We start from the raw sequence: 12,222 nt of genomic DNA, 5'->3' as shown, positions 1-12,222 counted from the left end.
TCAGTTCTCTGTCTCTCTCTCTCTCTCTCTCTCTCTCTCTCTGTCTTTTCAGTTCTCTCTCTCTCTTTCTCTCTCTGACATCACACACAGAAAGATGAGAGAAGAAGTCTCACACAGACAAAGAAAGGCAGAGAAATACTGGAATGTATTCATTTATTTTCAAACTTTGCAATTCTTCTGAAAAAAAAAAAAAAACTTTCTAGTGTGCGTCTTTAACTTTCCCAAAATCTCATAAAATTCAAACGACCCGAAATGGAATGTCAGATATTCAAAGTCCAAGTAAACAACAACAGCTGGAGCTGCAACATGTTTATAAACCAGAGACAGCTAAACACTACCGTGTGTGTGTGTGTGTGTGTGTGTGTGTGTGTGTGTGTGTGTGTGTGTGTGTGTGTGTGTGTGTGTGTGTGTGTTTCATTTTTGTGTACCAAGATTTCTTAATTTACCAGGAAGTGGTTTAAATCCAGCTGAAATATCAAAGACGCCTCGGTTGGTGACTTGACAATAAAAAACAGCCCATAATTCAGTGTGGTATCATAGCAACAGTAGATGTAGATGTCACACGTTACTCCACCAAAAGTGGTATCTTTTTTCCACAACAGCATGTCCTAAAGATCGCAGGTTGCCAGGTTACAGGGAAACTTTAAACACAAAGCCATCCACCATGAAGACTTTCCTGTGGGAGAAAAACTATAAAGTTACTAGAACTATAAACTGACTCTGGAGACTCCTTCCATGAAATATAAATAATCATCTCCTCCCTAGTTTACTAGTTAGTTTAGTAACTATCGCACATCTGTCTTTTCCTCTTTTTGGTTGATTAGAACTCAGAAATCACCGAAATTACCTGAAGTATCTGAGTGAGAGGATTCAAATGTCCTGAGAAAGCCATTTGACTCTGAATCGACTCCCAAGTGAATCATAAGTGGTATGTGAGATGGTGAGCTGAGCCAGAGGACAAAGCTGCAGCACTTATATTTGGACAGAGAAAAAAAAGATCATCAGACTCACACACACACACACACACACACACACACACACACACACACACACACACACACACACACACACACACACACACACACATGCATACAGGTAGCCAAACACACCCTGAGGTATGATGAGGTCTCATAAACTGATATAGCAAGTACGTTCAACATTGTGTGTACACAAACTGATGTATTAGTTCAGTTGCAATTTACAAACACACACACACACACACGCACACACACACCTCCTTGAAATCCCATAGTCTTTCTCCCAACTCTCGCAATACCTTAATGTCATTTCCTCAGGGCTGAACTCCCAGACAAAACCAATCTATCCCTGAAACACAGACCAGAAGGATCTGTTTCTAAAAATTCAGTAAACGTGCTTCATGCTGAGAATAGCGTGCCGTTCTTCAGCTGCACTCTACCCAGCGCTGGACTGAAACGCTTCCAGGAGGAAAACAATCCGAGGGTGAAAAAAATAAAAAAACCAACAACAAAAAAACAAACAAAAAAAAACAATGGCTCCAGACTTTTACAAACACAGAGTAAAGGTCTGTGCCATGTGAAATGCCAGAGAAACGAAAGCCTGATTTCCTTTAAACGCAAACACCATGTTGTTACACAATTGTTATATAACCAATTACACAGTATTTGCATCGAAACATTTGGTTTTTACTAAAATTCAATGATACTAACAAAGTTAGGACCCCGAAACATGCTGTGTCGGTTTTTTATACCAATCTCTTTTTATTTGCTAGTGTGACTTTGCATGCTTCTAGGAAGCGTTTATAGTTTTATTTCTAAGATGCGATTATGAAAACGGAGAATTTCCTCCATTTACTCAAAATCATTCAAATAAATAAGTATCAATTTAAATTTTACTGTAGAAACTTAAAACAAGCGCTTTATATATAGAAGTATGATTTTCCTCATTGCCAGAACCACTGTGTGTGTGTGTGTGTGTGTGTGTGTGTGTGTGTGTGTGTGTGTGTGTGTGTGTGTGTGTGTGTGTGTGTGTGTGTGTGTGTGTGTACTCCACACTCTGTTCTCACAATTGTTCGACTCTTTTGGCTCTGTACAACACACACACATATATACACACACACCCACACACCCACACACACACACACACACACACAGAGACCTTGAAGTTAAACAAACTCATAAGACACCTCTATCTACTCCAGCCATCTGCTCTTTCTCTCTCCCAAACTCAGTCTCTCTCTCTCTCTCTCTCTCTCTCAGTTTCTCTCTCTCTCTCTCTCTCTCTCTCTCTCTCTCTCTCTCTCTCTCTCTCTCTCTCTCTCTCTCTCTCTCTCTCTCTCTCTCTCTCTCTCTCTCTCTCTCTTTGTTGGAATGTGGGAGCTCCCTAAATGTCCTAAACCCTCAACCTCTGCCTGCTCAAAGAAAGAGATAGAGAGACAGAGAGAAAGGTAATCAGGTTCATTTTTAGGTCCAATCCCTAAATCTGTCACAAAATGAGGGACAAGAAGAAGGATAACAACATTAAATCAGAGAGGGAGAGAGATTGCAGTATTATATCAGACAGATGGTACAAAGACCTGTGTATCTACAGTATATACTGTGTGTGTGTGTGTGTGTGTGTGTGTGTGTGTGTGTGTGTGTGTGTGTGTGAGAGAGAGAGAGAGAGAGAGAGAGAGAGAGAGAGAGAGAGAGACTAAAACAGTACACTCAGTTACTCTACTTTTTGTGTCACTGTCAATATAGAGAGGCTTCAGTTCAAAAAGTGAACGAGCAAGAGAGAGAAAAGATAAAAGACACACACACACACACACACACACACACACACACACACACACACACACACACACACACACAGATCACTCATGCATGGACTAAATATGGCTGAATGAAGATGTTTCTGCAGAAAAAAGTGTGTGTGTGTGTGTGTGTGTGTGTGTGTGTGTGTGTGTGTGTGTGTGTGTGTGTGTGTGTGTGTGTGTGTGTGTGTGTGTGTGCGCATGTGTTTTGGATCCTGTTCTGTTGAACATTCAAAATGACATCATCAAACATGCGCCAGCTACACAGACTAGAACACGCTCTTCTAACATCGTTATTCATTCTAAACACCCGCTTTCAGATTTTCTCTACATCCTTAGTTCCTAACAACTCGCGCAGGGACTTGTTTGGCGAACGCACCATATGAACAACAACAAAAATAATTATAATAAAAACAAAAAACAGATCGTCGCTGAGATGGCGAAGCTTTTTGAGTGTTGAGTCTGTGGTGAACTCAGAAATCGGGGCTGACCCGTTAGTTCCTCGGGAGCTCGTGGTTACCCAATTCCACTCGACTATAAACTGGCGTAGAAAGAACATTAATTACGTTGACATTATTTCCTGTCCAGTGTCACCACAATGAGGATGAGGTTCACTACTGCGTCTGGTTCCTCTAAAGGTTTCTTCCTCATATCATCTCAGGGAGTTTTTCCTCACCACCTTTGCCTCGGGCTTGATCCTTCAAACTTTAACAGTTTTAAAATCTAAATTTCTCTTTGAGACACAAGGAGTCCTCTAGTGTCAGCACTTTCTAAACAAATAAGTGTTTTTAGCTGCTAGAATATAAATGTTAAACATTAACTAAGATTGCTGAGGTATAGGGTTGCAAAGGTATAGGGGCGGAAAGTTTCCGGTAACTGAACAAATAAATATAGCGAATAAGGCATTAATAGGTGCTTAATAAGTACTAATAAATAGCCAATATTCTATTAATATCCATAATAATAAGAAACTAATTAAATGACCTTAAAATAAAGTGTTACTGTGCATGTTATGGAAGAATGCAAGTACATGCAGTGGGTGTGGCCTCAATGGCATGCAGGGGGTGTGGCCTCAATGGCATGCAGGGGGGTGTGGCCTCAATGGCCCTCCAGTAAGCAGTGTGCTGTGTGCAAGTGACCGAGGAACGCAAGGTACAAATTTACTTTTTTTTTTTTTTTTTTTTTTTACATGGTACTTAAATTGCATTAAATCTTGTTGTTTTAAACAAAATTATGCTACAGAATTTTTTTTAACTATATTTAAGTTCCTTGTTATAGGCAACTCTGCATTTTTTTTAAATTCCCAGTTTATTCCCATATATTCCCATTAATTCCCATATATTCCCATTAATTCCCATAGATTCCCATTAATTCCCATATATTCCCGTTAATTCCCATAGATTCCCATTAATTCCCATATATTCCCATTAATTCCCATATATTCCCATTAATTCCCATAGATTCCTGTTAATTCCCATATATTCCCGTTAATTCCCATAGATTCCCGTTAATTCCCATAGATTCCCGTTAATTCCCATAGATTCCCATTAATTCCCTATATTCCCGTTAATTCCCATATATTCCCGTTAATTCCCATATATTCCCGTTAATTCCCAAAAATTCCCGTCAATTCCCATAGATTCCCGTTAATTCCAGTGGAAAGTTTTTAAGCCTTGAAAATTCCCAGAATTTTGCAACTCTACTGAGGTATAAGATGAAGAAAAATTCTAGGATAATAATCATTGGACCACATTACACTATGCCGTCATTGATTGTTTGCTGAGAACAGCATGCTTCATAGCTCTTTATAATAAATATAAACTTTTATAATGTATAGACAATATGATGTTAAACCAAATGGATCAAATGGGTTCGAACCCCAGGTCCACCAAGCTGCCACTGCTGGGCCCCTGAGCAAGGCCCTTAATGCTCAGTTGTAAATCACTCTGGATAAGGGTGTCTGCTAAATGCCTTAAATGTAAATCACAGTTTTTACCTTTGGAGGATTCAGTGGACTTATACTCCTTAACACCTCTTTTAAAATAATAATTATTTAGGTAAATAACAAAACCTTTTATTCTTAGAGGAAGTTTTGCTGAGCTGAACCAGGAAAGAGAAAGAGGAAAAAAAATCGATTCATACATGCGTATCATCAGGCCTGTAACAACAACACTCTTTGGTTCCAGCTAAAATTTTCTTCAACGCATATATAGAATCACATTTGGTTTTGATTTGAGAAGTGGCCTCAGCCTTAGCCACCCAAAAAGTTGGACTGAAGTTTCAGCCGATAACAACCAAACCACCCCACCATCCCCCCAATCTCTCCCTCTCCCTCTCTCTCTCTTTCTTTCTGTCTCTCCTGCTGCACAGGATTTTAACTCCATCCCAAGGGGACAATTTAGCAGGAGCACGAGAGAAATCATCACAGCATAGTAGTACTACATGGTTTCAGCTTCAAATGTTTTCCTTTTCAGTCTCTCTCCTTTTCTCTGGAGAGAAAAAATTCTATTCAGCAAGACTTAAAGGGTCATCTGAATTTAACGGTCATTTATTGCCCTCTAAGCCGAAGCCGGTGGCACAAAAGCGGGACCACCCGGCTTTAAATCTCCCCAGAAAAACTCAAATCCAACATAATTACCCCTTGCTCGGTTGGAGACAGGTATCAGAAAGGGGATGAAACATTTGCTGTTTTCCCCATCTTTCATACAGCAAACTATCAACCCATTCAAAACACCCCCACCCTACCACCACACACACACACACACACACACACACACACACACACACACACACACACACACACACACACACACAAACCCCTTTCTTTCATTCTGGACCACAAACAAAACTAAGAACATTATAAATCCCCACCAGTTTGGACACAATTAATATGACTAATCAGTTATAAGAATAATCAGTAAAGTTGTCTGACATCATGATTTGTGGAATTCGTGGCAACTGATAAGATGGTTTGGGCAGGAACTCGACGAAACACAGGATACACACACACTTCCCTCTCTAAGACAAAACCCAGCAATCGCCTCTGTGAACCAGTTGTAGCCTGAACGTTTTTGTTTTTTTTTTTTGCCTGGAACAATAAGGAAAGCCTGCCAAAACACAAAATCCCACTTACAACAACCATGACTTGCTCAAGTGCAAGGTTATTTACATCTAACACAACCCAGATCTCTCTGAAAAATACATAAGGCAGGGTTTTAATTAACGAATATACAAAAGTGTGTGTGTGTGTTTTAACTTGAATCGTGTGGCTGCCAGTTTTTCCATCAGAAAACTTGATCCCCCTAAACCAGGCCAATGACTTCAGCATATGTTACTTGCACAGCCATGAATTCTCATTTTCTTGGACCGATTCTAGCATAATATGCAAGAACCATCACAGGCACAGGCACACAGGCACACCCGTCCAAAAACATTTAACCTAATTAAGTTTTCCCAGGAAAATAAGGCAAACAATGCAAACACGGCTAAGCAGAAAAAATAGCCATTACTCACCTCAGCTCTCTGAGTTCGGGGTTGGCTGGTCTCTGTCTCAATGGCATAGACATCCAGAAGATACAAATCAGTTCCTTGCTCTCTATCCAGCTCCGTTGCTGTCTGGATCATACCCGTGTGACGACCAATGGTGAAAAGCCTTCCTACGGCTTTCCCACCGCTCCGGATGGCCACGATGAAATACTCCACTTTGGTGGCAGAGCCACGAGGGCTGGACGCATCTAGTGAGATGACATTGGTGCCAGGAGGTTGACCTTCCTTTAAAATGGTTATGTATTTGGGTTGAGAGAAAACAGGACCATCAGCACCTTGTAGAATGATGGTTAATTCGGTACGGGATGTCTTTCGCTCTGTACCGTGGTCAGTAGCGGAGACAACTAGACTGTAGATGAGTTTTGACGGGACGAGCTGAGACGCCAGGCGAATGTCACCACTGTACCGGTCCATGATGAATGTATCCGAGTCACCTTTGACCAACTCGTACTCCACCTCACCGTTTGCACCCTCATCAGGATCATTAGCTACAACCGTTGTCAGGATCGAGCCGATTACGATGTTTGGTTCAGCCACCAGGGCGTTCTGGGAGATGAAGTTTGGAACGTTGTCGTTTTGGTCTGTGATCCAGATTGTGACATTCTTAAGTGCAAAACGACGGAACTCAAGAGGGACTGCCTGATCTGTTGCTTTGATAGTTAACTCGAACATGTTCGAAAACTCTCGGTCAATCTCGCTGCTTGTCAGGATGACGCCAGAGGTTGGATTGATGTAGAAGTGGCTTCCTCTTGGTGTTTGCTGGACTACCGAGTACTCCAGCTGCCCATTAATATCTGCATCTATGTCATGGGCTGTGATTGTCATGACAGAGGTGGACAGAGGAAGGTTTTCAGGGATGGACTTAAAAATATCACCAGGAGTAAAAACAGGAGGGTTGTCGTTGAAATCTCGCACATGAATAATAAGAGGTATGGAGGAGGATCTTTGAGGCCTGCCATTGTCCTTTGCAGTGATGTTCAGTTTGTAGAGCGACTGAGTTTCGTAGTCCAGCTTTCGAACCAGGAAGATGCTACCAGTACTGGGACTAATACTAAAAGTGCCATGATTGTTGTTAGCAGTGATGCTGTATGTTATATCAGCATTGGAACCTGAATCTGGGTCAGTGGCCGTGATCGATGCCACTAGCTCACCTATCCGCATGTTCTCAAGAACATCTACTGTAATGGTGGACTTTGGAAAAGATGGAGAGTTATCATTCTCGTCCAAAATGCTAATGCTCAGCAGGCAAGAAGAGGATAGTGGGACTGCTCCAGAGTCTTCAGCTATGATTTTAAGAGAGTAAGAGGATGTAACCTCATAATCCAAATTCCCTACAAGCGTGACCTGACCAGAGCTGCCGTCAATGCTAAACTGGTTTTCCTCATTGCCTTCTAAGAGGCGGTAGTGCACTAGTCCATTTTTGTTTTCATCCATATCTGAAGCAGACACTCTTAGTAGCTGTGTCATGTTTTGTGCCGACTCTGAGATGGAGGCCTGGTAGATGTCTTTAGTGAACTTTGGTGCATTGTCATTGATGTCCTGAATGTAGACCTGCACTTTTGCTTGGTCTCTGAGAGGCTTAGGAAGTCCCTGATCAGATGAAATGACTGTGAATGTAAAAACAGCTGTACCTCTCTGCCTCATAAGAAATTCCCTGTCCAATTGTAGTGTGCTTGTCAGTTCTCCGGTGATGGCATCCAGCTCAAAGTTTGACTGAGCTGTTTCAAAAGAGTACCTCACCTCACTGTTTGGACCAAAGTCTTTATCCTCAGCAAAAACTTGTCCAACCAGTGAACCCCGCGGCTGCTCTTCTTTGAAGCGGAACACATAATTCGTGCTGTTGAAAAGTGGCCGGTTATCGTTGACATCGTCCAGAATAATGGTCACATTAACGCTAGCACTTAGAGGCTCTACCGCTCTGTCTCGTGCTACCAGTAGCAGATTGTACCGGTCCTGAACTTCTCTGTCAAGCTCTGTCTTAATATACAATTGTCCATCAGGAAAAATCCCAAAAACATCATTAATGTTCCCACTACTGATGTCGTACACTATTTCCCCATTTACTCCAGAGTCTTTATCTGTGGCTTCCACCTTGAAAAAACGGCTGTTCACTGGCTCCGACTCCAAGATAATAACTTCATACGAGAGCTGGTCAAATACAGGAGCGTTGTCATTGACGTCATACACACTGACAATCAAGACAAGGGTGGAGGTGTGCCGAGGCACACCACAGTCAGAGGCCAGAACCTCGATCTGGTATGAGCTTGTAGTGACCTTTAGAGATCCTGTAAGTGTGATAAGTCCATGTTTCTCATGTATATGAAACAGTCCTTTGGGGTTTTGCTGGAGGTTGTACTCGATCATACCATTAGGACCTTCATCAGGATCGAAAGCTTTTGCCTGAAATATGTGATGACCTGTCTTCCAGTTCTCCACCGCACTCACATGCTCCACAGGATGTAGAAACTGAGGAGCATTGTCATTCAGATCCTTTACTGTGACATTGACTAAAGCTTCTCCTGTGACATCTCCACCTCTGGCGATCACCTTCAGCTGATAAAACACCTGCTCCTCCCTGTCAATGAGCCCAGTGGCGATTATCTGTCCTGTTACACTATTAACTGAGAAAATGCCTTTCTGATCTCCAGACGCTATCAAATAACTAATGTTAGTGTTCAAGTCGACTGTAGAGGCAGACACTGTTCCTATCACTGTACCCTGGACTGTGTTTTCAAAAATGACAAAGCTGTATTCCTTCTGGCTAAATGAAGGCGGGTTATCCTGAGTGTCAATCACGTTGATAGTCACAATGCCTTGTGTATGTGAGCGCAGATCTCCTCCATCTGTAGCGGAAACCTGCAGCTGGTAAGTTGTTTTCTCTTCCCTGTCCAGACGTACTAAAGTTGTGATTTTGCCCGTGTTGCTATTGATGTGAAACTTGAAAGTGTCTCCGGCAGTGATAGCGTATCTGACAGTGCCATTTCGACCGAGGTCAGGATCAGAGGCTGACACGGTTATGATATAAGATCCAGGAGGCTCATTTTCTTTAATGTTAGCAAAATACTGCACAGGGTAAAACACAGGCCTGTTATCATTAATATCTTTTAATGTGATGTTGACCGTAGCGGTAGAGTGTAAAGGTTGAGAGCCACCATCCGTAGCTTTAACATGTAGTAGGTAAGAACCTTGTTCTTCTCTATCCAACTCAGAAACAGTGCTTAACCTCCCTGTTACTGCATCTAACCGGAATAGCTCCTGCACATTATCCGGTGTTTCTGGGTCAAATAAAAACTGTACTGTGCCATTGAGACCAAGATCTGTATCAATGGCAGACAGTTGTAGAAGTTCACTATCAGCTGGTGAATGCTCAACTGGATATATATGATACGTGTTTTGGGTGAACGTCGGGACTTGATCGTTCACATCTGTGATGTTCACAATCAGTGTGGTGTAAGATATCTTAGGCTGCAGGCCTTGATCTTTGGCACTTATGTTCAGTATGATTTCAGATGCAGTTTCCCTATCAAGTACGGCTGCACTAGTGACTAAGCCGCTGTTCTCGCTAATGGCAAACCAACCCAAACTGTTTCCTGACACTATCGAGTAGCGCAGGTTAGCATTCTGTCCAGAATCACCATCAGTGGCTGAGACCCCTTTAATGTAGCTGCCTTTGGGAACATCTTCACTAATATCAACCCTATAGACGGCTTCCTGGAATATGGGTGGGTGATCATTGATATCATTTACAAATATGACTAGACTAGCAAAAGAGGATCGGGCCACAGGTTTCCCATTATCAGACACAGACACCGTAAGGTTATAGGAGGATATCCGCTCTCTGTCTAGCACACTGGCAACTTTAATTAAGCTCAAGTTGGGGACGGGAGAAGTGTGCACTTCAAAGTGACCCTGCTCGTTCCCTCCAAGAATAGAAACAGATATATTACCGTTAGCTGTAGAGGAATCCGAATCGGAAACGGTCAATAATGCTACTACTGTACCAATTTGCGCATTTTCATCAACAGATGCAAATTTTGAAGTGGTAGGGAAGTACCTAAATTTAACAACAGGATCGTTATCATTTACGTCAAGGAGTTTAATTGTTGCTTCTGTCCTTCCTGATAGTGAAGGCACTCCATTATCTGTAGCATGTATTGTGAAAGAATATTCTTTTTTACTCTCATAGTCTAAAGCCTCTTTGATAATAATAGTACCTGCTTTTGGGTCTATTTGGAAAGGAGTGCCTTCATCTAAAAAGTACCTGATATCTGCATTAGCACCTTCATCCTGATCTGAGGCAGCGACCTGCAAAACACTAGATCCTACGGCTGCATCTTCAAACACACTTGTTTGATACTGATCCAAGTCAAACATGGGCGGGTTGTCATTGACATCTTGTACAGTAACATTTACTTGGAGATAGCCATATTTTTTAGGTTCCCCTTTGTCTTGAACCTCAACAAGAAGCTGGTAGAAGGACGTGAGCTCCCTGTCCAAGCCACCTGTGGTCACTAGATGCAAAAAGGCACCCTCTCCACTCGGGTTTACAGTAACATCCAGGCGAAATGTTCCCTTCTCATTGCCACTAATGATTCGATAGGTGTTGTGATCCACTCCATTGACACCAATGTCAGCATCTGTAGCAGTGTCCAGGATGACCTGTCTGCCCCCAACTGTATCCTCTCTGAAGGAAACCGCAATGGTGGCATCTGGGAATGCAGGAGCATTGTCGTTCACATCCAGAACAACAATTCGGACCTCTGTAGGGTACGTGGGCTGGCTGGACAACACCACAACGTTTATTATGTCACTTGGCAAGGTCTCTCGGTCAATCACCGAGGATGTACGTATGACACCATTTGTTCCATTAATTGTGAACAGCTTGTGGCTTTCGCCAAAACGGTAGGTAAATCCTGGTCTGGGGTCCACAGTGCCCACGTAAGTGCCAATCGGCTGCTCTTCCGAAACATGAAACTCGTGGCGAACTTGGCTGGCTGAGGACCGCTGCCATAAAGTCCATAAGATCAACAAAAGTAGATGAAATGCAGACAAACTCCTACCTGAAGGCTCCATGCTGAAAGTGCCAGTCCGACTCTGTTGAACAGAGATGCATCCACTCCAAGTACAAAGAACGCAGAGAAGAACAAAAATGTTCAGATATAATCCAAAGTTGGGCTTTGCATGTATCTCTCATGCAGTACAAGTGTTTTTAAAGCTGTTTAGAAAGTCTGTGCAGAGAGAAATACAGATATCCTTCTGTGTAGAATGCATTCATATGCAACAAGCATCAGTGCAAAAACGTCTGCAATGCAACAGGTCCAAATGCAACAAATACCGCAAATGCAACATAGATGCAAAAATCCCTTAAATGTAAAAAGAAAATGCCTTTAGTTGCAGAAGGAGCCCGTGCTGGGAAGCCCATAGAGTTCTCTGTCTATCTCCTCTAGTCATAATGATGCCAGTGATGGAAAAGTTTCCATTGTAAAGAAATGGAAAAAAGTTCCAGCACTTTACAGAACAAACAAAAAATTCTCCAAACTGCAAAAGGTCCCTTAAAAAAAAAGCAAAAAAAAAAACAACAACAACACGCCCTTCTTCTTTAAAATCCGATGTAAGAAATAAAAGTTTTAAAGTTATATGGGCAGCGCGTGTTGAGCTCGTAGGTCCAGTGCAATGTGCGGCAAAATAACGGAGCTCAAACTTCACCCCTGTCTCAGAGAACAAAGCCCAAGCGCAGCGAAGCCACGCCCACCTCGGATTCCATTTGATAACCAGGACTAAACCCGCCTCATTATGGCTTCCTGATTGGTCAATATAAACTCCTTTCAAACTAATAAGCAGGTAAAGTGTACCGTTATTCCCTATAATAAAAAATGATTAGGACGTGCAGTGTTATGTAACTG

At 42.2% G+C, this 12,222-nt stretch overlaps 1 protein-coding gene across 1 annotated transcript in view; it reads right to left on the bottom strand.

Moving 5' to 3' along the window:
* The window catches only part of LOC113659152 (protocadherin Fat 4), a 94,673-nt gene extending 82,661 nt beyond the window's left edge, over positions 1-12,012 (bottom strand). The window contains exon 1 of the mRNA XM_027171758.2: positions 6,287-12,012. Within this exon, the coding sequence (XP_027027559.2) occupies positions 6,287-11,392 (5,106 nt within the window). The 5' untranslated portion in view covers positions 11,393-12,012. The remainder of the gene's footprint in view (positions 1-6,286) is intronic.
* Between the last annotated feature and the right edge of the window lie 210 nt (positions 12,013-12,222).

This window comes from Tachysurus fulvidraco, chromosome 15 (assembly GCF_022655615.1).
Source record: "Tachysurus fulvidraco isolate hzauxx_2018 chromosome 15, HZAU_PFXX_2.0, whole genome shotgun sequence".
NCBI lineage: Eukaryota > Metazoa > Chordata > Actinopteri > Siluriformes > Bagridae > Tachysurus > Tachysurus fulvidraco.
The sequence above is the reverse complement of the archived record's forward strand: the minus strand, read 5'-3'. Positions and strand labels throughout refer to the sequence as shown.